This window comes from Sturnus vulgaris, chromosome 3 (genome assembly GCF_052056855.1).
Source record: "Sturnus vulgaris isolate bStuVul1 chromosome 3, bStuVul1.hap1, whole genome shotgun sequence".
In the NCBI taxonomy this organism is placed as follows: Eukaryota; Metazoa; Chordata; class Aves; order Passeriformes; family Sturnidae; genus Sturnus; species Sturnus vulgaris.
Window position 1 is genome coordinate 69,785,186 of NC_142245.1, and position 22,535 is coordinate 69,807,720.

The 22,535-nt window shown below is 39.0% G+C and overlaps 1 protein-coding gene across 2 annotated transcripts; it reads right to left on the minus strand.

Moving 5' to 3' along the window:
* Positions 1-895: 895 nt before the first annotated feature.
* GTF3C6 (general transcription factor IIIC subunit 6) lies at positions 896-7,152 on the minus strand. Of its 2 annotated transcripts, none has more exons than XM_014879296.2 (6): positions 7,071-7,152; positions 6,009-6,089; positions 3,671-3,734; positions 3,096-3,140; positions 2,846-2,956; positions 896-1,538 (listed from the first exon to the last, which is right to left on the minus strand). In XM_014879296.2, exons 1-6 carry the CDS (start codon positions 7,131-7,133, stop codon positions 1,243-1,245), a joined length of 660 nt encoding a protein of 219 aa, XP_014734782.2. In that variant the 5' UTR covers positions 7,134-7,152; the 3' UTR covers positions 896-1,242. The 2 variants fall into 2 exon arrangements, with proteins under 2 accessions (XP_014734782.2, XP_014734781.2); XM_014879295.2 differs by having other exon boundaries at positions 2,846-2,959.
* Positions 7,153-22,535: the final 15,383 nt, after the last annotated feature.

A 22,535-nucleotide genomic window follows, 5' to 3' on the forward strand; every position in this document is an offset into this window, starting at 1 on the left:
GTTTGAAACTGTTGCCGTTTTAATGACTTCTCTTTACTGACGCTGTGCTGTGAACGACGCTGTGCTGTGAACAACTCTGTGGGTGAGCTTCTCCACTTATCATTACTAATTAAAGTATTACCTAATTATGCTGGAATTAATTAGGTGTTCCCATCCTCACAGCACTGTTGCAGTTACACGGTTTTGAGGGAGGCAGAGAAAGGCAGGAAAGAAGGGTCAGGGAGAAAATATTTTATGTTTTAAATTTGCTGTGCTTTTGAAAACATCCTGAGTGTGCCACACACTTAACTGTGATACAGAATGGTGTGTGGCAGTATAAATCACAGTAGCAGTATCACCCACAGACTAGCTAGGCAGTATAATACAGTCACATGGAATAGTCTAGGAACCACTGATGCATGGGTACAGGACCTTAAGTATAAAACCCTTCAGAAAAATGCCAGAGAGGAAGATTAGAGCCAAGAAGTTACTGTGAGGAAAAAGAAAAATGGTATGACCATGCTTCCTTTTGTATAACACACATTATATTATACAGAAAATGGGGGAAGCAGCGTGACAGATGCCTCTTTGAGACCTGGATTTCATTTGCTGACAAGTTTGCAGGGGTTTTCAAGACTAGAGTGGACAAAGCCCTGACCAACTTGCCCTGAATTTCAGTGTTGATGCTATTTTACATAGGAAGCTAGATGAGAAACCCTCTGAAGTCCCTTCCCACATGAAAGATTTCTAAACTCCATCAAGGAGACAAAGGACACTAGAGAGAATCTAAACTAAGCAGTTTGATGCATATTCACACAGTCAATAAGAGCCACACTTATTTGATTTGTTTTCTTTCAATAACTGCAGTACAAGAGCAGACAGTATGTGGCTGAATACGACACACAAGGTGAAGCTATACTTGAAAAATTCAGGACTTTATTTTAAACAATGGTATTTCTTTGTTTTTACAAAATGTTTCAGACTGTACAATACATCAACATTTTTCTAAGGTAGGAGTTTCTTTTAATTATGTAACCATTTCTACTTGTTCAGTTTTGAGGTAGGGATACATACATTTCCAGTCAGTAATTTTAAAAAACACTTAAGCCTTTCCCACTACAATTCAAACACAAAAGCAATGCACAAGAACATAATGTCCGTTTTCCACTATTCATTTTTCAGATAAGGTGGAAACCATGTCATGGCCTATAAAAGTTGGCCCATTAATTCCATGAAGAAACCCTGAAAAGATCAGAGTTAATATCATGGAGGTACATCCTCTAAGGCAGCATTTCCAGAAGGAGATTCCTCTGCCCCAGAAGCAGAGCTGTCAGGCAGAGGAATAGGGGCATCTGTTTCCAAGGTGTGTTGCTTTTCCAGGTCACAGTTCATGTTAGAATTTCCTTTGCCACTCACCTCTCCCTCTGATTCTTCAGTCAATTTATCTTGGGCTTGAGCTGACTCCTCAGAATCATCCTTTTCAGGCAAAAAACTGCAAATCATATTAAGCCTGCTGTAGGAAAAATCTCTGTCCTTGATCTGCAACCACTCTACTCCACCTGATGTAAAGAAGGAAAATTCTATTAGTGACAAAAGGAATTAATAGCATTTTTTTCTTAGTTTAAGTTCATTCTTATTAAGGCTGAGCCTGACCAAGATCTAAGTAAAAGTACCACTTAGAAATGAAAGATGTGCATATCCTTCTCCTATTACTTTTCACATACCCATTTAGTACTTTTCATAGTCAGAAAATACAATGCAGGACTAAAAAGATCTTTCTTCTGATTTAGCATGGCACTACCTGTTGTATTTAGCTGTCTGATGCCACCCTTAGGCTCTTAAAGTAACTTAAACATAAATCAAAATGTAGAGAAAATATTTAATGAATGCAATGAAGAGAATAGAATATTTGTTCACCTAAATATTAGATCTTCTGGCAATAGGCAATGACAGCAGAGACAGGACACGAGTTCTTGCACTCTCTTTAACTTAAGTGTAACAACAAGTTGGAACAGGTTGAAACCAACTCCAAATAGCAATGGGATTCCACTCCTATTTTGATTTTTACTCAGTACATGTTTTCAATACACAAGATGTTGTAGTTACTTTGTATGCACAAGTCAAATTCTTGTCACGGTACAGAAACAAAGTGGTTTTCAGTACTTACCATCAGTATTGCTGCTCCAGAATAAAAAGGGCCCTTGTATTAAGCAAAAGACTCTCTAGTCTCAATTTAATATTACATATACTATCACAATAATACTTTCAGTTTAATATTACATAATTAATTCTATAGAGACAAGTGGTATTTGGTGTTGATACGAATGCTGATGTTTCATTAGATTCTATATGACATTTCATTTTATGCCTCCTATGGCCTGTATCCAGCTGACTGCTCATATTTAAGGTAATGTCAATATATTCTTAAAATATGAAGCAGTAATACTGACTTGAGTGAAAAAAGCAGTTAAAACCAGTAGGACAGTTCTAATGAATACTGCTATAGGTACTATACTGCTATATAGTAGGATACTCAGTATTTGACTGTGTAAAAGTACTGACTTTTGTACCAAAAAATAAATAAAGCAAACATATGAACCCCAAGTTCTGCCTCCAGAATGAAAATCAATATAAATGGTCTTCTAGGTATGTCTTTGCAAGTAATTTAAATTCATTTCCATGCAACTGTAAATTGACTAAGTACAATTCAGTTCTTTTCAACAATTATAGAGAAAGTCACGTGTAGTACCTAAAGAACAAAGTTCCTTTAACTTCCTGCCTGTTCTTGAATCAAACACTTAGTGAAGGCTGACACTCCCAAGCATAATCCACTCATATCCACATGCATAAGAGCAGAATCACTCACCAACATTCTCTTCTCCTTCCTTCTTTTCTGTCAGAAGGGTCCGTGTCATATTCAGCTTCTTCACTGTGTGGCACTTGTATTTCAGCTGTACTTTTTGGTTGCCTTCTGCATCTACTAAGAAGAGAGGAGAAAAAACAATACCCAATCCCCAACTGTTACAGTGAATTCCACTAGCAATTCCACTGAAACACGATAAATATTTTTAGCCTCCCTAGCTACTGAAACAAACAGAACATCAAATCACAATTACCTTGCTCTGTGTTTTCTTCAAAAACCACACAGGTTCCCAAGGTATCTATGACAAACAAAGTGAGAAAGTTATAGGGACTAATTTATATCAGCTGCAGATAATGCACCCACTGGCCCAACTGTGGGACTGTTCTGACTTCCAGCCCCTCACAGAGGCACAGCACAGGTAAGGAACTCGGAAGAGGTGGGAGTATCACAGTCATTGGAAGTCACTACAAGGGAGGATCCCAGACCAGTGTTGTCACCATAAGGCGAATGAGAGAACTACAGATTGCACAACGTGTCTCCTGTTCACACAGGAGACAACAGCACTTTAAGGCATTTTATATCCCACACTTTTGTCTACAGAAATACTAGCTGATGCACCCCGGAGTCAGCTTCAAGAAATACTTTCCTGGAAGTACCATGGATGCATGGTTAATTTAGCAGTGAATTCAGACTGCTGCTGCTCTACATAGTGTTATAAAACGACCCACAACTTCAGCATCTCACAGATGCAGTAACATCACCTGATGTTAAGAAAATTCCTTGGGTCACGTGAAAAGGGAGAGATTGTATTCACATAAGTTTTCCTACCTTCATATTCTCCTGCGAATACATATCTGTCCACTTGTAAAATGGGTCTCTCTGTCTCTATTCCCTATGTAATGAAGGATAAAATTGCATAATGTCAGATCTGTATTAGCCCAGGTGAATTTCTCACTGTAAGACTAGCAAAGACATATATAGTAGAATCCAGATTATATAAATTTCTCATCATACATGTTCCTTTAAGTATACTAAATACAAAACCAACCCAGACAATTCTCTTTTTGTAATCATAATAAAACCTAGTACAGAACTGTATGGAAAATGCTCCAGTATATTACAATAAATTTAGATCAAACTGAAACCAACAGTCTATATAAATTAAAGTGCTGTTATTTCCTTTAGGAAATTAATGTAACCTCCATTTCAAATTAAGAAAAACGTGTTTGCACGAAGATGATGTTATTTTCTAAGCATCAATTAATACAAGTTCTAGAAAGTGGAATAACTTTCAAATTGGAAAATACACAGGGTGAAGAAGTCCATCATAAGGCATTACATCAGTACCAGAAGTGCCACTGCAAAGTCACAGAAGTTTCTGTGATTACTGTGTGTCTATATTGTGAAGGAGTTGGAAATTGTTGCTATTTTGTTTTTTTAAACAGGGAGTGGAATAGTAAGAAGCACTTCTATCAGCTCATTCCCTTCCTCTAGAGCACAGCTTTTCCACACACACAAGCCGGCATCCCATTTTTCTTATATAAGATACAGCTATAAACTGTATTTTGATAAAAATCAATGTCTGAACAGAACGCACTAATTAAGACAAAATGACTTTGAATGGTACCTTGTGAACATCAGAATTATTCAGGACATGAAGACAAGCACATGCTAAAAGTTTTGAAGATAAGGCATTATATGGTAAATTGCATAAAATATAGAATATCACATAGGTTAATATGAACTTGTGCAATTGTCCTCTTAGAGAATCTCAGAGTTTAAATGTTGTTGATCTTGTACTTTCGAAACACAGAAATATCTTGCTTCTGCATAATTTGAGAATACCAGCAACACTAGCCTAACATCTAGAACATACTTTTGTGGGTTTATTTTCCTTCTACAAGAAATAAAAAAAAATAACACATCAGTACTAAACAATAATATTAGGGGGGTTTTACATTCACAAATTTTTTTTGGCTGATTTGCATTCCTTTGTGGGCTATGCAGACTTGAAGACTACCTTTCCCTTGTGCTACCAGCGTCACAGAAAACTTGCTAAAACAGAGTAACACGGAACAGACTCTTTAATTAAGGTTTTAACAAAAGTTGTCCCTTACGAAAAGTCTCAAGGAGTGCTTACTCTGCGGAGTGAAGGCGAGTAGACGTGGATTCAAGTGGGACACAGTATGGATACTTTAACCTTTTACTAGTAACATTACAAGGGAATCTCAAAGGACAACATTTAAAGAATCCCACCAGCAATACCTAAGCATCTGTAGCCATTCAGACGTCAGTATGAATGACACATGCAACAAATTTCAAGAGAATTAGATCAGATCAAGGAAGGAAACCTGCTTTTAAAACGCATATCCATCCAAAGATTAATATTTTATGAATTTTGATTATATTTCTACTTCTGAGACATTCAGAATTGACTTTACTGCTCACATATATTGTGATTAGTGGCACACTCAGATGTTCTCTTCCATCTTTTCAGGCTATAATAAAGGTCCGCTTTCAGAAAGTATTTGCAAATCATTAGTACTTGTTCTATCTATACAGCTCTCTTAGTCTACATGTAATTTTGAAGGGCAAATAAAATCTGTCCTATACAGATAAAATGATTAAAAACTCAAAAGGAACACGACAGGGAAACCAGATTCCTACAATAACCTTGCAGTGAAGCAAACAACATCTTAAACTGTTTACCAAATGCTTAATGCCCAGTTATCCTTTACAAGGCTTGAACTTGCCAGGACACATCTGCAAAAAACCCCATTGTAAATACGGTGCAAATCTTAAATATTTTGCTTTACCTGTCTGCTGTATTCCAATTATTTGAAGAAGTGTGATTAACAAATTTTTTAATGTGTGAAATACATAATTTTTAAAAAAATTAACTTAGAACTTGAAATCAGGGCAGATACTGGTCCAAGCTTATATATACTTCTGAAAAGTTTCCTTATACAATCTATTATACAATAATAGATTCAAAGACTTCATGCTGTTTCTGAAAGAGAGCCCAGAACATGCAGCCAAGTACAGCACACAAAATATTAAAAATTAGATCTAATGTTATCGATGTCAAGAAATTTAGAAGCAGCCTCACTCCCTTGTTCACTTCCATAATAACTTACCCCTTTCCTATTGTGCTGTAATCACTCACCAAAATCTTGCACTTGTTCTCACATTTTTCTAAGAAGTCTGAATCAATAATTCCTGATAGCTCGACCATGACCAGTTGCTCCTACAAGAGAAGTTGATAATGTACAGCTGTAACAGAACTCGGGGGGGGAAAGACCTCCCCAAAAGCAACTGACACCAATAAGAACAGCATACAAGACACAGCCTTTCAGGACAAACAGACTCCAATTGGAGTTTATGCTGCATTTTGTCAAGAGGCAGAACTCTTGTAATACCCAGAGAAATGTAGTGACTCACTACTCCATAAGACACCTGTTTCACACCCGAATTTTCCTGGCCTTTTCTTCCTAGCAAGCAATGGGGGAGCACTTTTTCCACCCTTGAAAAATGAGCATCAATATTGCTCTATTGTAGGAGACCCTACAGCACCTTCCAGTACTTAAAGAGGGCCCACAAGGGAGTTGGAGAGGCACTTTTTACCAGGGCCTATAGTGACAGGACAAGGGATAATAGATTTAGATTGCGAGTGGGTTTAGATTAGATGTTGAAATTTTCATTCATTAGTTTTTTGTTTTGGTTTGGTTTTTTTGTTTTTTGGTTTTTTTTTACTGGGGAGAGGGTTGTGGCACTGGAACAGATGGTCCAAAGAATCTGTAGGTGCCCCATCCCTGTTCAAGACTAGGCTGGACAAGGCTTTAAGCAACCTGCTCTAGTGGAAGGTGTCCCTGCCCATGGCAGGAGGTTGGATGGAACTAAGTGGTTTTAAAGGCCCTTGCAATCTAAACCCTTCTCTGATTCTGTGATGCTACGGCGATAGGAAGCAACAGAAACTGGAAGTTCGCTCTCTGACCACGCCGTTTCCCGGGAAGCCCGAGGAATAACAGCCAGAACCACACAGCTCTGGGGACAGGACGGCTGCGGGGACTGAGACACCCGCCGGCCCCATGGAAACGCGCCCGGTCCGCGACCGACCCCTCTCCCTCCTGCCCCGCCGGCCGGGCGGAGCGGGGCCGAGCCACGCCCCGCGGGGGGCCGGACCCTTCCCCCAGGGCTGGGGAGCGCCCCGGTGTTGGCATCCACCAACCTCCACCTCCTCGTCCTCCTCCGCTGCGTCGCTCCTCCCGCCCTCGCTGCCCGCCGCCGCCATGTCGCCAGCGCCTGCCCCGCGCCCGCCTCAGCGCGCACCACGTGGGGCCCGCGCCGCCATCTTAGAGCGCAGCGGCCCCGCCCCTCCCTCAGAGCCGCGCCGGGCGGGCCGGGCCCCGCGCAGTGCTGGGAAACAAAAACGCCAGAGTTCTTCTTGACTCTCAGGTGTGGTACTGGAAAATGAGAGCCCCTAAAATATCATCATCCCCCCATTTTTTTTTTTTTAAAGGGGCTACCAGACACATCTTATTATTAACACAAATAATGTCCTGCTTCTGGTGCAGGCCATTTGTTCAGAAAGCTTTTATTAGATAATGAAATATGCAGTTCGTTTCTACCAGTCGTGTCCTTTGCATGATGCTTTCTAGTTATTTTGACAGGTTCAAATACATCAAATACATCCTTCTGACCAGGGTTTCTGAGATAACGTCTTAATTTATGAATGCGGGATGTTGGCGTCCGCAAAAATCGGATTTGTTTCCCAGTGTGCAACTATAATTACAATGTATGCCAATAATTACACACGTGAGAGAGACGTTGATTATTTCAGAGCTCTGCAAGCCTGGGTGCCCCGTGGAATTCCACAAATTAAGCCCAACAATTATCAATTTTTTTACTACTTACACATGTCAGCAAACAGGAATTAGTGTTCATTTGCTACAAGTTTCATAGTTCTCGTATTAATTAGTGTTCTATCTTCTCTTGGTTAATGATTGTCTCACTTCTCATGCTAATCAGTCCCATGGTGTTTCTCTTCTTTTGGGCCAATGGGATTTTGGGTCAATGATCTCCCGCTGCAGAATTACCTTTTACCCAGTCACAGCTGATTCAGCACAGTTGCTGGGCAAGGTTTTTAGTTTCTTCCTTATCTTGGGGCTTCTGCCCAGTGTCCTTGTGGCCCATAAATTCTGCATTCTTTGTGTCTGCTGTCAGTGGTACATCCTTATTCCCAACTTTATTAACCTCCCTCTGGGTGTGAGATCACTGAGACCTGTCAGGCCCTAAAGCTTAGCAAGGCAATTCTACCAACCAGTAATTTGTCTTTCTAACACCTGGACATCACTCAGATCTTGTGGGCTGCTGTCTGTTTCACAGACTAAATCTCTCATCTTGTTGTTAAGGCTTGAAAGTATACAAAGATCAAACATTAAAGAACATCCTTTCTTGAGGAAAATTTTGTGTATTCCACACTCTGCTACAATGTTGCACACCATAATTCTAGGTCTTACACTGTTTTTGTAATTTTCCCGTTTTCTTTCAATATACTATATTTCTTATTTTCTGTCAAAGGTGTCTCCCTACTCATTGTGTTGAAGTCATTAATTAAAATGTTAAATAAAAACTGTTTTCAAGGGAAATCACTGAAATTTTTCTTCCAGCCTCTCCTTAACTTCCATAAAATAGACATAAATATCTGCATTGCACCATATCAAGTGTTTAACTGTGTCCAGATAGGTGTGATGTAATGCATTTCTCCTTTTCCTAGAAAAATTATAGATCTTAATAATATCAAATAATTTTAGCAGGGTTTTTCTTTGGCTTTAGGCTTTGTCTCATTTTCTGTTAAGCTTCACATTTTTAATTACTTTTTCTTAGAGCTTGTTTTGGAATATTGCATACTGCTGTGGTAAAAACAGCCTATAAATCTGGATTTGATCTAAGTACAGAAAAAGATGCTGGGTCATGTTACCTTTCCACCAGACAAATTGCAAAGGCTTGAATTTTGACTGCAGGGAATAAAAGCTGTGGAACAGATGTTTGGAATACTATAAGTGTTAATTATCAGATATTTTAAAATAACCTTTTGTATCATTGTCTGTATTCGGCTTTAGTTTTTGCACCAGGTCTTCCTCACTTTAGATAAAATTTTTGTTGTTTGAAAAAAAGCTCTACCTCAACAAAGCAGAATAAACTCTCTATTCTGAATATTTATTTTTTAAATTATTGTCATAACTGACAGTGTTTCTGTAATGTTACATTAATACTATCATTCTCTTTTTATAGCTGGGGGGAGGTGAAGTGATACAGTTAAAAACTACAGAAAGCCTTTACAGGAATGTAAATGTGTGCCAGATCAGCCTGTGTAAATCACAGGCTGGCATGAACTACTGTGAAGGAGCAGTACATTTATTTGCTTTTAAATCAGCCTCAGTGTCGTGTAGAATCCGGGTTCATCTCAGTCTCCCAGTTATGGTGATTCAGGGCATGCACATGGATGATGGGAAATTTTTTGTGCATTAGTGCCAAAGGTATTTTAGAAGAGATTATCACGTTGTCAGGCTAAATTTGCCATGGGCATTAGTGGTTTACCTTGGTCTTTCTCATTCTGCCAGGAGTATTTTGACAACTTATCTCATGAAAGAGACTGCCCTTGGAGTCTGCCAGCGAGACTGAACTGCTTGATGAGATAAATATGGAAATACACATCTTGAGGACACAGATTTTGGGTTTCTGGGGTCTCAGCTAACAGTCCTGTCAGTGCTTGAACAGATTTATGTGTGCATGCTGCCAGAGGCCAGTTCCTTGGTGGCACTTACGTAAATTCTGAGTCAGTGAGAACTAAATGGTCAATTTAAAATAAATGCTTGTGTTTAAAATCTAGGTACGTGATATGGATGCACTGGTTTCCGTGGGCTCATCTCCAATTTAAGCATGTTAATGCGGATTTTATTTTGGGCCATGTAGTTTGCAAATTTCACTTGTGGAAGTTGACAGATCGGAGGCTTGGACTATCTATTTAGCAAATAAACATTGTTGCAGTTAAGGTACATTACAGGAAATCAGAGAAAGTTCACTGAAACACATAATGAACACATTCTGGCTTACTACTTTGTCTCATTTTTCCATTTTATTTTGATTTTTATCTCCATGTTTGAAATTCCTTCTCAATCCTTTTGTAGAAGGAAAGTGCATTTTGTCCATTCCCTCCTGAACACATTACTTTCTTTGTGAGGCCCTGGCACTAGTCTGTCTAAGTAAAAGGTTAAATGTTTTGTAAAAGTACAGAGTAAGATAAGAGTCTTTGTTTAAGCTCTTATAGAGCTTAGATTGTGAGTTGAAAGCCTTTTGTATTATGTAGTGAAAAAACATAGGATTTAGCATTCAAAAAATTATAATAGGTCATATGTGTGCAAATGTACACACACAATTTATATTTAATCTTTGTATCTGTACTATTTGCTGAATTGACAGCCTTGGGAGAAGGGCATTGTAGTTCCTAGGCTTATTTTCAGTTGGAAATGTAACTAAAAGCAATGATGTGACAAAAGGTGATTGCCTGTGGATGTCAGAAGAGACTCTCAGCAAAATGCTACTATGTGAAACATCTAAATGCCATAATACAGTGTTGTAAGGTGCAGAGAGATGCAGGAGAAAGCTTGTAAGAGATTAGTGTGTGTTTCTGGCTGTAGCTGGGTTTGCAAAAGGTAAATCAACCCTAGGACAAAGGTAATTTGCTGATAGTATTACAGAAGATGATTTCCATTTCTCTGCAGCTACATTGCTGAGCCTCTTCAGTTAGGAATTTGCAAGCCAAACCAGCTCACAGGTATTGACCAAAAAAAAAGCCCCAAAAACTCCCACAAAAACCCCACCTTCTTGTTTCTTTTGCATATGTGCCTTTGTCTTTTCCAGAACTCCTTAAACATTATGTAAAGAAATCCTAGGAATTCTATTAGACAAATAAAGAAGGGTAGGTACAGTAAGGGGTACAGAGCTGGTTCTATTTACTGTGTCTAGTTTAAAATAATGGAGCGAGATTGTATAGTAGGAAGGGGAGGGGGAGCAGTGGGCTCACTTTTTTCCCAATCTTTCATTTGTCCCCTACAGAAGCACTTCTTCTTGTCTTTGGCATCCATCACCAGCTTCAGCTCCAGTTGGGTTTTAACTTTCAGGACCTCATCCCTGCATAGCTGAACAATATCTCTATATTCCTCACAGGTTTTCTGTCCTTGATTCCACCTTCTCTATGCTTCCTTTTTGTGTTTGAGTTTGAGGTGCTCCTTGTTTACCCAAAGAGGTCTTCTGGCATTTTTGCCTGACTTCCTATACATGTTTCCTGGGTTCCCTCTTCCCTCCAGGGCCTTATTCAATGGGAGTCCTGCAAAAGTCTTCACAGAGACACATTTTGTCATGTCTGCCTTAGGGAAAAAGAGCTTGGCTGTTAAAAGTAATGAATGCTGCCTCCTGTATGCAGCCAGCTCAGAGCTTCAAATGCTCCTTTCTTGGGAACACCCTGAAGAAACTTGGTGCTGTATCCACATGTGGAAGGGATGCATGTGCATGTCTATGAGTGATAGGTCAGGAGGAGAGTGGTGTGGCACAGCTGAGAACTGCTGCAGTGTCCTTCATGGAGTTCTGAAACAGGGATCCCTCTCAGTAAAACTTGGCAGGTGACAATCTTCTAAAGCAGGTGGTAACAGATAGGGAGTAAATTAAATTACTTGTTATCCAGCTGGATCAGAAGGGGATGTCTATATATAGAGCTGACTGTTAAGTTATTGAGTGTCAAAGTTTGGGATCTTTTACAGACCTCAGATAATCTGGCATCAGCTATTTAAGATAACAGGATGAAAATTCTTACTCCTGTTGGGTTGAAAACAGATGAAAACCCTTGACCAAAATTCATCAGGAGTAATTATTATTCAGGGCCAAGCTCTTATATAATCCGAGCTGACCTGTCTGTATTTCACAGAATCAGAGAATGGCTTGGGTTGGAAGGGACCTTAAAGATTACCTGGTTCCAACTCTCTTGCCATGGGACATCTTGCACTAGACTGACTTGCTCAGAGCCCCATCCAGCCTGGCCTTGAACACTCCCAGGGATTGTACATCCACAACTTCTCTGGGCAACCTGTTCCAGTGCCTAACCACCCTCACAATAAAAAATTTATTCTAATCTAATCTAAACTTGCCCTCTTTCAGTTTAAAGCCATTCCCCCCTGCATTATCACTTCATGCTTTTTAAAAGGTCCCTCTTCAGCTCTTTTGCAGCCCTCTTTATGTACTTGAATACTGTTCAAAGGTACCTCTGGAATGTTCTCTTTTCCAGGCTGAACAGCCCCAAATCTCTCAGCTTTTCCTTATAGGAGAGTATTTGTTTAAAATGTATTTTTAACAAACTGATACAAATGACCCTTGGAACTTTTTTTGCATACAATGATGTAAAATCAGGAAGCTATTTCTCTTTCATATTTATTCACCGATTTTGATCAATGTTCCCATGGCTTACTTTTTATTGAAGTGCAATATTTTTATTGAATTGTGTTTTGGTTTCCATCCACATGAATACCTTTTGCTTGTTAGTGAAGTGCTGTTAAAAGCAATTTTTACACACCTCAAGATCTGCCAGAGTGATTTGCAGTGCAGGAAATAAAAGTCAGTTATTAATCAATCTGCATCAGAAACATTAGAGTCTTGTCAAGTAGGCTTGTATTGAGGTGTTACTTGGCAGCAATTTGGAATTCTGGTAGTTTAATGCTTGTGTAGTTATGCCCACTGACCTGCAGAAAACGTTTCTGACACAGTATAAAATATAGAGAATCCTATTATTGAAGCCTGAGGGTCAATACTATAGGTATTGTTTTTTCTTACTGTGATATTACTACAAGGTGTAAGAATATTGCTTTTCAGTGTTAGCTCATATTGTGAAATCATAAATGCACTCTGTGTCTCTGAAGAAGAAGGACAAAAGTGCCAAAAGTGAGGCAGGATAGAGTGGAGTAGCCCAGTAAGTCCAGTTGTACAACCAACAGAAGGATGCACTGACTCATTTATCTCTATCTCCTTAATTACTAAAAACGTATTGCTCCATAAACATCGAAACCCCCAAAGCCAGAAAAGGAGACTAAGAAAAGCTAGTTTAAATTGGGATAGTGTGATACTGTGCATATGAGACACTGGAGGGAAGGAGAATAAACACCAGGTATAAATGATGGAGAGATGATGAAAAGAGCCATTTGCACTACCAAAGGATGTTGAGACAAATCAGAGTTAAAATGAATTCTAAATAAGAAATACATCTCATTATGACTGTAGTATCTAGATGGTTGCAAACACTTCCTGAAAAGGAAAACCAGGCACTATGAAAACAGAAAACAAAAGAGAAAAGATTGTCTGTGTACTCTTGAGTGTTGTAGGTAAATGTCATATTGATCAGAGTAATGAGACTTAAATCTTTGATGCCATAAATTTTAGACTTCTTGGCCTGGACTTGATTTTTAATCACCATCATGCATGGTCTGCTTCAAATTGTTTTTATAGAAGAGCCATTCTGAAATAGTGATCTTGTTGTACTTGCAGTTGATGCACTTGCATAAAGAAAAAAAAATCTGTTTGCATAGCAGACTACAGTGGACTGTGACTCTTAAAAGAAATTAAACTGCCAAGGAATAAGTTGTTGATACAGGTTAGGAGAAAATGGTCTGTTTTTATAATGAAGGGGTATTAGTGTATTTTCATAGAAATTTGAACTATGAAATATATTTCTAAATTATTTGTTGAGAAAAACCCCTTAAAAATCAAAGATGGAAAGTGAGGCATGGAAGTTGGATGATGGTACAGTATTTTTGGGGTTCTAAAAATGAAAGCCTACTGTGAGATGTAACACTTGACTGGATAGTAAAAGGGCAGGTGAATTGCAACCATTCTCTGTCTCAGGAACTCCTGAGATAAAGATTGCTGAAGAATGAGGAAATACCTTTGCATGCTAGTCCTACCTGTTCTTCTGCTTTTTTCCAGGCATTTACTGTGGGCTAATTTAGGTGACAAGGGTACTGGCTAGGTGGATCTTTGATCTGTCTCACTGTATGGCTTTTCTAGGCTCTCAAATTTGGTTTAGAATGACAAACCAAAAAGCTGGCAAACTTGTTACATTCCTTTCCAAAATTAATAAAGGCAAAATTTTATATGAACTCAATGGAAGATTGGACGAGTACTTGAAGGAGGGATCCACTGGGAATAATAACATGGATAAATCCTATCAGGCCAAGGACATAACAGCTGCCAGCTGGGAGCACACCATATGTACTTGTGTTCCTCACTTCGTGGTCACTGCTGCAGACAGTGTACTGAGTGAGCTAGACTCAAAAGGTGAAACCTATTATGAACAATAAATTGTGCTTAGCAGCTTTATTTCTAATTTCAGATATTTAACTCCACTCTGTACTCTTGTACAGAGAAGCACAAGAATATAGCAGATAAAAACCCAAGAGGTGGAAATTCCTGTGAAGTTCCCATTGTCACTTAACATATCATGACATTTGGTATGCCTACAATGACTGCTTTTACTCATGAAAGGATCAGTACTGGGAAAAGGCTGTTATTGAGCTCTTTAGGAATTCTGTGTAGGAAGACTATGTAAAGTATTGTGAGTGACTTTTAAGACTTTAAAGCTACTGGAAAAGTAATTTTGAGGAGTTGTGTGCAAAGCCAGTGCACTGACCCACTGACAGCATGTCTTGCCTGTGTTTTCAAGAGGAAGGAAGAGTAATTTATGGTGAAGAAGGACCTGAATCTGTACCAAAGCACACTTACCATTTACACTGACTAAGGAATACCACTCAGAAACACCAATCCAAAAGTGGAAAGAAGGATACTGTCACAGTTGACCACGTTCTTTCAGTAGTCCTTCCTTCCTTCCTGACTCACCTTTTTGTTAGATAATGTGTTTGGAAAAGAAGGACAGAAATGCAACATGATAATCTCTCCTATGACAGTCTGATCTCTTAAAGTGTTTTATATTTGTATCAATCTGTTTGGTTGGTTTTTTAAAGTTAGTTAATAGACCAGCTTAGGTACCACACTGTTGTGGTGCTGTTGGCAAAAACATTACCATATCCTGTAAGATTTCATTACTCCATTTCCAGTATCGTTTGTATTATGCAATTAAAATGCAATTAATCAGAACCTAAAACTAGCTTTTGTTAGAGCACACAGTGCCAGGGGTCATCTGAGGGTACATCCACATGGATGGGTGCAGACAGTGACAGGTTCACTCTGCCTTGCCCTGAGCCAGCCAGCATAGCAGCTGTGTAGCTGTGATTTGTGTGTTGCTGAACCTGAGTTAATAAGGCTGGCTGTGAGTGGGGTACATTAGCTTGGGCTCAGAACTGTGCTAATGTGGCCACATGATTTCTGGAAAGAAGCTGGTCTTATGTCCAGCTGGCTCAAAGCATGAATAGAGCAAAGAAATTACTGTCTCTGTAAGCTAGTCAGAAATACAGGTCAAGACATGAAGTGGGAAAGAGTTTATCCATACTTTTATAGCTGCTGTGAATGAAATTTTCAACTTCTTGTAAGAAAATAAAATCACTGCTGACAATTGGCTCATTCAGCTTGCAGTAAGCTCAAGGTATTTTCAATATGTATGAATGTACACTTTTGACTTCTAACCTATATCAGGACAGATTCTTTTTTAAAATTAGTAATTTTAATTTGTTGGGGTTTTTTTTTCCCCTAGAAAAGCAGATAGGCAATTTAAAAAAACAAAACCCAGAGATCTATTACCTTTAAGGCTTGAAGACCTTACTATCCTTTATTACTTACATTTGCAGTGAAGCATTGCTGTTTTTTCCCAGCAACCAATCAAGAGGGAGATACAATTGTCAGCTCAAATTCCAAATTGGACCTAGGCAGGTCTGGAGGGAGTTATTAGCTGTCTGAAAATGCCTCAGTAGCACTTACTGCTGAAGTGATTTTTTTTTTTCTCCATAGAGATCTGCTCTTACAGGAGAATAATTTATACTTTCTCATATGTATTTCCAAATGGTGGAGAGACTTGAGGCACTTTATACAAGTCTATAATGAAAATGGAAAATATTGAATTCTGATGGCATTGACTTTTTTAGCTCTCTTTATTTGCTTTCTTGGAGATTCTGAAGACAAGTTGTTTACACTAAGGATCATCTTTTACAGTCAGTAGCTACACAAAAACACCCTCTACACATAATTAATTCAGGCCTTTCTGTTCCTATTTCTGATCTTACAAGCATGTGTTGTATTTGTACTAGGTCCCCAGTGCATCACCTTCTAACACCTTTTGTAACTAATTTCATAGCTTTTTATTGCAGTTCTTGCATTCTGAGTAGCTTATACTGAATAAAATGTTATTGATTGAATGGTGACTAAAGCTAAAGTACATTTATCTGAACATGTGCTACGTGAGTTTTCTTAAAAGAAGATTGCTATTAAGTACTGTTTAATCTGCCAGGGTCTTCATACTGTAATTGAGCATGAAAATTATAGGAGATGAGAGAAGATGGCCATAGGTTTTTACTGTCATATCTGTATTTTAATCCAATATTTTTGCTTTATCCTCCTCAAAGGATTGAACATAACATCGAAATGGCAGACTTGAACATCTTAGTCATAAGGTCAATTATCAATATCTATCATAGTCTCAGAATCCCCCTGCAAAGAAGACAAACAGAAGTTTATGTTGCCATTTAGATACATATGTTCTTATAAAAAAAACCCACCAGGTACCAATTTTAAGATATAAAAATACTTTATTTTTGAAGAGGATAATTTTTCAGAAGGTATCATGGTAAAACCCGAAACTTTCTGTCTTTAAGTGATAGTTATATAATATTGTACACTTCCACTGTGCGTGAAAGCATGCCCAATCCCTTGGAAGCAGGAGAGTTTTTCCCCTTGTAGAAGCTACAGAGTAACACCTTAGACTTGCTCTCCCTTATATTCAGTGTATTAAAACACATAATGATGTGTAACTGGCACCATTTCAGTTCCTCTAAGCTTATCCAGCCAGTACCGCTCTGGAAACCAGAGAAGGCAAGGCAAAGCATTACAAGCATTACAAATACCCTTCTGTCATCTTCATTTTGGGAGCAATCCAGATGGAAAGATACTGCTGGAAAGACCAGCTTTGGACCCGTCTGGGCAAGGGATTGTGTGCTTGGCAAGAGCTACAGAGTAGCCAGATCTGGCATTGCTGACAGGAGCAGTGGTCACTGCCAACATCTCTCTTTTCCTTCAGTTTCTCTAATCAGCTCAGAATTAACAGGCAACAGCCCTGAATTTGTGACTAGAAGTAACAATTTTCTCTCTTTCCTTCTTCTGTGCTATCCCAATCAGCTCTTTCTCCCATATTAGCAGACACACAAAGTGACCAGCAGTAAATGATTCATTTACTTGGCTTTGCTGCTTCTCTGGAATTCCCTGCTGCTTTTTTTTTTTTTTTTTTTTTTTAATCTGGTGCTGAAACGAGATACTATGATGAGTACCTTCACTGCTGGAGACAGAAGAAACTTCAAAAATATTCAACTTCTACACTATTCCATCTTTACACTGGTGTCTTTAATCAGTGAATCAGTGTCATTTTGGTTATTTAGAAGAGGTGAGTAGTTCAAATCTCTTGACCTGATTTAGAATATATATCTTTATTCTTATGTAGCCTTAAGATTGTCTCATCAAAAGCATCCTCATAATATTGTGGATTTAGGGTAACAATCAGTGAAGGATCATTGCACTCAGCCTCCACGTTACTACCTTTTCTAACATTCTAGTTGCCACTGGTCTGTTGGAGTTGGGGTCGTTGTTGAAGTGAAGCAGGTGAAGAAACAGGAATGGCCTTTGCAAGGGTTTCACAGAGATGTTTATTTCAGCCACACGTGTGCACAGTCCTGGAGTTCTGAGGCAAAAGCCAAGGCTGGTCTGAGAGTCCAGGTTAAGTACATGGGGGTTTTGGGGCGGGGGAAGTAGTATCAGAGATGAATTACTAGGGGGCATGAGGGTGTTACAAGAGTGGGATTGGGGCATGGGGGCCAACAAGGAAACAGGGTGGGAGTGACCGAAAGGCTGATGGACAGGGAGAGGGCACGAGGCTGGCCTAAGGGACACAACAGGGTAGTGCCTTTCAAGGTCTCCACACTGGTCTGTCTGTGAGATGAAGTAAATACCATTATCTCCATACTGTATAACTGGTTTACAGGATTGTGAGAAGAGTAAGCACTTCCATTCCTGCATGCAGTCCTCACGACTCATTTGAAGGCTAAGTCTCAAGATGAAGACCTATAGGTCATAATCCTTACCACTTGGTCTTTAAAGCATTTAAAGAGGCAGTTGTCTGTCTTCCTGTGTGATTTCAGATTACATCAGATTTAAGTGTATTCCAGGCTGCCTATCAGTACAGTAAAATCCTGCATGTTTTTTTTTTCTTTGTATGACAACAGAACATTCTTTTAAGGAGGAGAGGCATGTGACATTTCTATTCTCCTTAGCATACAAGCAACCATTCCTCTGATTCCAACAGGGTCCCTGAGGCAGTAGAAGGAACGATCCCGCATCTGCAAAAAGGCCTGACTTAAAAACTTCCCATTTCACCCCAGAATGCATTAAAATATATCTTTCTGCAGATGGACAGAGGTCCATTAAGAAATTGTATGGGATGTATGGTTCTCGGAACAACAGAAACTTCCCATCACACTATCTCACAGCTCAGGCTCCACTGCTAGAGTACAATTTGGTTAGATTTGCAGACAGAGTGACCAAATAATTCCAATTGCCTACAGAGTCTTATACAATCTTGAAAACAAAGGTTTCCAAAATAATAAAACTTGAGGAGCTGCTACAAAAATGATAGACTAGAACTGCTTATGTTTTAGGTGTTATCGTTTTCCATATTTATATATATATAAATATATACCAGTGTATATTTACTTAGTATCTATAATGTATATTACACATGGAATACAGAGATTGTAAAAATTTCTTGAGTCACCATCACATAAATTGAAAAAACCTGAATATTTTGAGATATTCAGTATGGACTGAACATCTGTTTCTGTAACCATCTTTTTTTTTGTCTATTAATTCACCTTAACTACTACAGGAAATTGAGCTGTGGCTCAATGAGATTGCAGTTACCCAAATTCAGTAAGAATAGCTAGGATTACAATTCTTTAAGAATGAGTTAAGACAGTTTAATTAAAGCTGGTTTAAATGTGGGTTCTGTGTGTCTCTGGATTATTCTCTTTGTGAAAAATCAAACCAGATAGCTTTTTCGAGTAGTTGATTAATTTCTTACCAACTGCTTGATATAGTAACATGAGCAGTTGAAGAGAAATTCACTGGTTTGAAACTTCTTGTCTGCTGAGCCCTTCTGGGTGGTCTGCGTAGTTTAAATATTTCAGGAATGAAGTATTTAAGAGATTACAATGTTAAGAGAACAGGTAATCAGAAAATATATCTTTCTGTTCTGTAGCAGCACACTAAATGGAAGAACTGAAAGGCATAAATATAAACTGTTCAACTTTTTCACGTCATGGCACTTAACAGAGTACAACTACAAATAAACTTTTTACTGTACTTAAAACTAGAATATTAAAACCTATGAATTTACAGTTGATCATCTGCCTAAAACCAGTGCAAGCACAGCTGAACCAATGCAATACTAACATTAAAAGCAATATTAATCAAGAGCACAGACAATTGCAACACTGGCTGTTTGTTGGTATGTTTGCTTTACTGCTTTTACTAGCTCCATCAGCTTCATGCTCAGTATCCTTCACTTGTAGGTACTGTAGCTTCAGCAATTATACCCTGAAGCCTTCGCAGCTTTATCTTGTTGTTATATATGCCAGCTTTTGCTACAGCACACTAGGGAAAATATACCTCTGTAAGGGAAAGGAGTAATTTTCTTCTTTTTCTGTCCTCCTCCTCTAAGCCCCTCCATACTTCACAACAGTTATGGGGAATAAATAAATCAGGCCTTTATTTAATCGGCAACTTCATCAACACTTTTGGTTTTATACCAGATTTTCATTCTAAGTAAGATTTTAATATTTGAGAATTAGAAGCAATTAAATATTAGATCATCAAATAAGATGAAAAAACAACTCCTGCACTATCTGAAAAATACATGTCTGTAAGAACCCCTAAGACTGGCATATTAAGACTGGGCTGTGAGAGAGATGGTTTGGATAGAGTGTCCCACCTATAGCGTAGCTGATAGTGTGGCTTTAGAAAAGATGCAGCCTAGAAAGAGCCCAAGCCTAATCAAGTGAACATACAATGAGTAGACCTAATGATGCATGCCTTGCAGGATATTGTATTGAGGATGCTTTAATAATTGAATAAATACACATTCTTCCCTCTCCTCTCATATAGTGCTGTTGCATTATCTTGGCTTTAGAACAGCACCATGAAATAAAAACAGGAGAGAAGTATCATTAACAAAAAGAAGAGAGCTTGGAGAGGGTTACCATTAGAGAACAGCCCTCCAAAGGCTTAGGCCCTCTGGTTAGTTTTAAGTTTCACCCTGAAACAGCACGGAATACATCTTATTGCTGCCTAAGCAATCACAGCAGCTGCGAAATAATATTTTAGTTAAGTACAGTCTAGTTAAATCTTACCTTTTTATAGCTTGGATTCTAACTTTGTATTTGAAATCTGACCTTGTATTTGGCTAAGTATTTCCTAACTTTTAAGGTCAGTGCTGTTAAAGATGAATATAGTGAAGCTGACAGGTATTTAGCAAGTTCCATTTTGAAAGAAACAAGTCCAAATTTAGGGACTGGAGATGGCAGTAAAGCTACAGTGGCTGCTGTGTTGATGGAGCTATCATATGGTGTGTTTCAAGAAATAATCTCTGGCAGGCACAGAGTCCAGTGCCTCTTCTGGAAGAAGCAGATGATGAAGAGGCACCAAATTGCTCCAAGTTTCTTAGCAAGAACAATGGATTTTGAACATTTTGTCTTGTCCTGTTACATCTGTGTAACTCCTGTCCACATGGGGAAGAAGCTGAAACTTAGTCCTATAACTGCAACTTACAACTCTGTTCAATCCTATGCTGGCTTTTCCTTGTCTCTCTATGGCTTTGTTGGTGCAGCAAGTTTAATAATGTAAAACAAGTACCAAATACTTACTTTTGCCCATAAAGTAAGGCAATGAAATTGAAGATGGAAATTAGACAGTGGAGCCAGAAGTCCATTTCCAGTGGAAATACGAGTCAAAAGTTCCATTTCTCTGGCTACCTTACAGACTCAAGCCAGAACTTCACACCTTTCTAATGCAGAGGGCAATATCGGGGTGTCCATACTGGGACCAGTGTAATTTAATACCTTCTTTCATGAATGAAGGGATTGAGTGCACTCTCTGCAAAACTGCAGGTGACACAAAACTTAGTGGGGCAGTTGATACATCTGAAGGATGGGATGCCATCCAGAGGGAGCTGGACAAGCTTGAGAAATGAGAATCTTGTGAAGTTTAACAGGATCAAGTGCAAAGTGCTATACCTGTGTCACAACAACTCACATCAATCCAGGCTGGAGGATGAACAGATCAAGAACAGTCCACCCAAAACGATTTTGGGGGTGCTGGTGGATGAGAGGCTGGGCATGACCCAGCCATGTGCACTCGCAGCCCAGAAAGGCAACTGTGTCCTGTCCAAAGCAGCGTGGCCAGCAGGGCAAGGGAAGGGATTCTGCCCCTCTGCTCTGTCCCCACCTGCAGTGCTGCATCCAGCTCTGGGGTCTCAGCACAGGAAGGACTTGGGCCTATTGGAGCAAGTTCAGAGGAGGGACACCAAGTTGATTAGTGATGTGTCACCTCTCCTGTGAGGCAAAGCTGAGAAAATTTGGATTTTCTGCCTGGAAAAGAGGCTTTGAGTGACCTAACTGCAGCCTTCCAGTACCTGAAGGGAGCCTGCCAGAAAGATGGAGAGAGACTCTTTACAAGAGCATGTAGTGACAGGACAAGGGGAATGGCTTTAAAGGAATGAGCAAAGGTGTAGATTACATATTAGGAAAAAATTCTTTACTGTAAGGATGGTGAGACACTGGAACAGGTTGCCCAGAGAAGCTGAGTGTTCAAGGCTGGGCTGGAAGGAGCTTTGAGCAAGTCAGTCTAGTGGAAGGTGTCAGGGGGGTTTAAATCTGGTTATCTTTAAGGTCCTTTCCAACCCAAACAATTGTGATTCTATGTCTTTTTTAAATGGGCAGATGCCTCACATGCTATTTTGAAATCCTAGTATTTAGGAAAAATTTAGTGATGGACCAAGAAGAAAAATATAATCTCAAAAAAGATGTGGGGAAAGTAACAGGAAGGCTATAAACAACATAATTTAGAGTTAGGGATTAGGTAAAGCACCCGCATTAGCAACTACATGATACAAAAATGTGAGTTCACGTTCTGGCTAATCCAGGAATAAAAAATGCTGAGCTTATAGTATTCATGTGTCTGGTCTTGCTCCTAAAAGTGACTACATATTTCACTTGTATACATATTTAAAATTAATAGCAGTTGCTAAAGGCAGAACTAAGCATGTTGTAGAGAATGTAAAATTTATATAAAGATATGGCTTTCAGGCAGCTGCAGAAGCAAGACTCTCTAGGGCCTGTTTAATTTTTAAAAATATAACAGCAGCTCCATTATTTTAAGTACAGTG